General features: G+C 28.8%; 1 protein-coding gene across 1 annotated transcript; it reads right to left on the bottom strand.

The window, feature by feature from the left end:
- PRELSG_0025600 (surface-associated interspersed protein (SURFIN)) lies at positions 1–1,802 on the bottom strand (the record flags this gene model as incomplete). The annotated part of the gene is made up of 2 exons (XM_028675423.1): positions 1–175; positions 303–1,802. Coding segments are annotated over 2 exons (1,675 nt in total), but the record flags the coding sequence as incomplete, so codon positions are not given.

The raw sequence follows: 1,802 nt of genomic DNA, 5'->3' as shown, positions 1-1,802 counted from the left end.
ATGTGGAACTGTTTTTCTCATTACATATTGGAAAGTTTTTCATATTGATCTCTGATTCTTTATCGAAAAATCCTACAAATATTGATTCATTATCTATCTGTACTTGCTTCTTTTTTCTCTGTGTTTTTTTTTTCTTTGATCTACGATTACCAAGCCAAGAGCCAATGGGAGTGAACTATTATATAAATAGAAAATATTAAATTTATAAAATATATCTCTTTTATTTTAATAATTTTAATCAAAATTAATAATTAAATTAAATACAGATATATATATGCAATTATACGACTATTTTGTCTTACTCTATACACAAATATAAAAAGAAGAAGAATTCCCAAAAGTGATCCCAAGGTAACTGAAAGAGGAATAATTATAGATTTAGTTGCTGTAGATGAACTTTTTATAGGAGTACCTAAAGATATATTCTCATAACTTTTATTATGAAAAGTAGCATTTAATGCAGTTGAAGGTGTAAATGTAGTTGTGATTGTAGGTGAATTTGTATATGTAGGTGTAGTTTTAGGTGCAGTTGTAAATTGGGTCAATGATGCATTAACTTTTGATACACTTGTGGATGTATTTGAGGGCACTTCTGCAGATATAGATGCAGGCGTAGTTAAAGGTGTGGATGTAGTGGGTTGCATAGTTATAGTAGCAGATGTATTGGCTCGTATAGTTGTAGGTGCAAATGTAGTTTTAGATGCAAGCGTAGTTTTAGGTGTAGTTGTAGGTGATGTAGATGCAGGTGTAGGTGAAGGTTTAGATGTTTTTGTAGTTGTAAGCACATTGGTAGGTGCAGATGTAGTTGAAAGTGTAGATATATCTGCTTGTTTAGTTGTAGTTGCAGGTGATGTAGATGTAGGTGTAGACGCAGATGTAGATACAGGTGTAGTTGTAGGTATAGATATATTGGTTTGTGTAGTTTTGGATTCAGTTATAGATACATTTGTAGATGTAGGTGTAGGTGAAAGTTTAGGTGTGGTTATAGTTGTAGGTATAATTGTAGTTGTAATAGATGATGTTATAAATTCATATTCAGTGTCATTAAGATTAAAACTTCTCATATTACATGTATTATTTGTTTTTGTTAATGTGTTATTCTTTAATGTTTCTTTAAATTGTTTCCATTCTAGAATTTTATTTGTACGTTCTGTTTCTATCAAATTGAATTCTTGTGCTAACATATAAATAAAATTCTTCCCCTTATCATAAATAAAATCACTCCACTCTTTACATAATTCAGAAGTTTGGTTACCAATATATTCTATGTAGTAGTAATTAGATACATCAGTAGTATCCTTTAAAAATTCATTATATCTTTTAGAAATATATTGTGAACTATTAAGTCCTGTCAGCTCTTGCATTCTTGAAATACTACTGATATTATAAATTGCAGTACAATTATTATTGTAATTTGCTATACAATAATTTAATTCATTTACATTACATTCTGTTTCATTAATATTCTCCTTAAAGTCTCTTTGCTGATAATTCCAGGTATAAGTATGTGTATCAATACGTGTAGTTGTTATATTGTTTTCATTTAGTAGCACATTAATGAGATCTGCTCCTCTACGATTCATATATGTAAAAATCTTTTTGCAATTTTCAGAAGTTTTATTTCTATTATAGTCTTGGAAAAAAAAATTTCGTTCCTTTTCAGTTCTTCTCTCAAAATTCATAATAGTATCAGTAATAGCTTGTTCTCTTTCATCAGGGACTTCTTCCTCCTCATCACTTTGTTCAGTTTGTGATAAAACTCTTTCATTTTTTAACTCTGATATTTTTTGTAAAATTTTGTT

The sequence above is a fragment of the Plasmodium relictum genome (genome assembly GCF_900005765.1).
Source record: "Plasmodium relictum strain SGS1 genome assembly, contig: PRELSG_00_v1_350, whole genome shotgun sequence".
In the NCBI taxonomy this organism is placed as follows: Eukaryota; Apicomplexa; class Aconoidasida; order Haemosporida; family Plasmodiidae; genus Plasmodium; species Plasmodium relictum.
The sequence above is the reverse complement of the archived record's forward strand: the minus strand, read 5'-3'. Positions and strand labels throughout refer to the sequence as shown.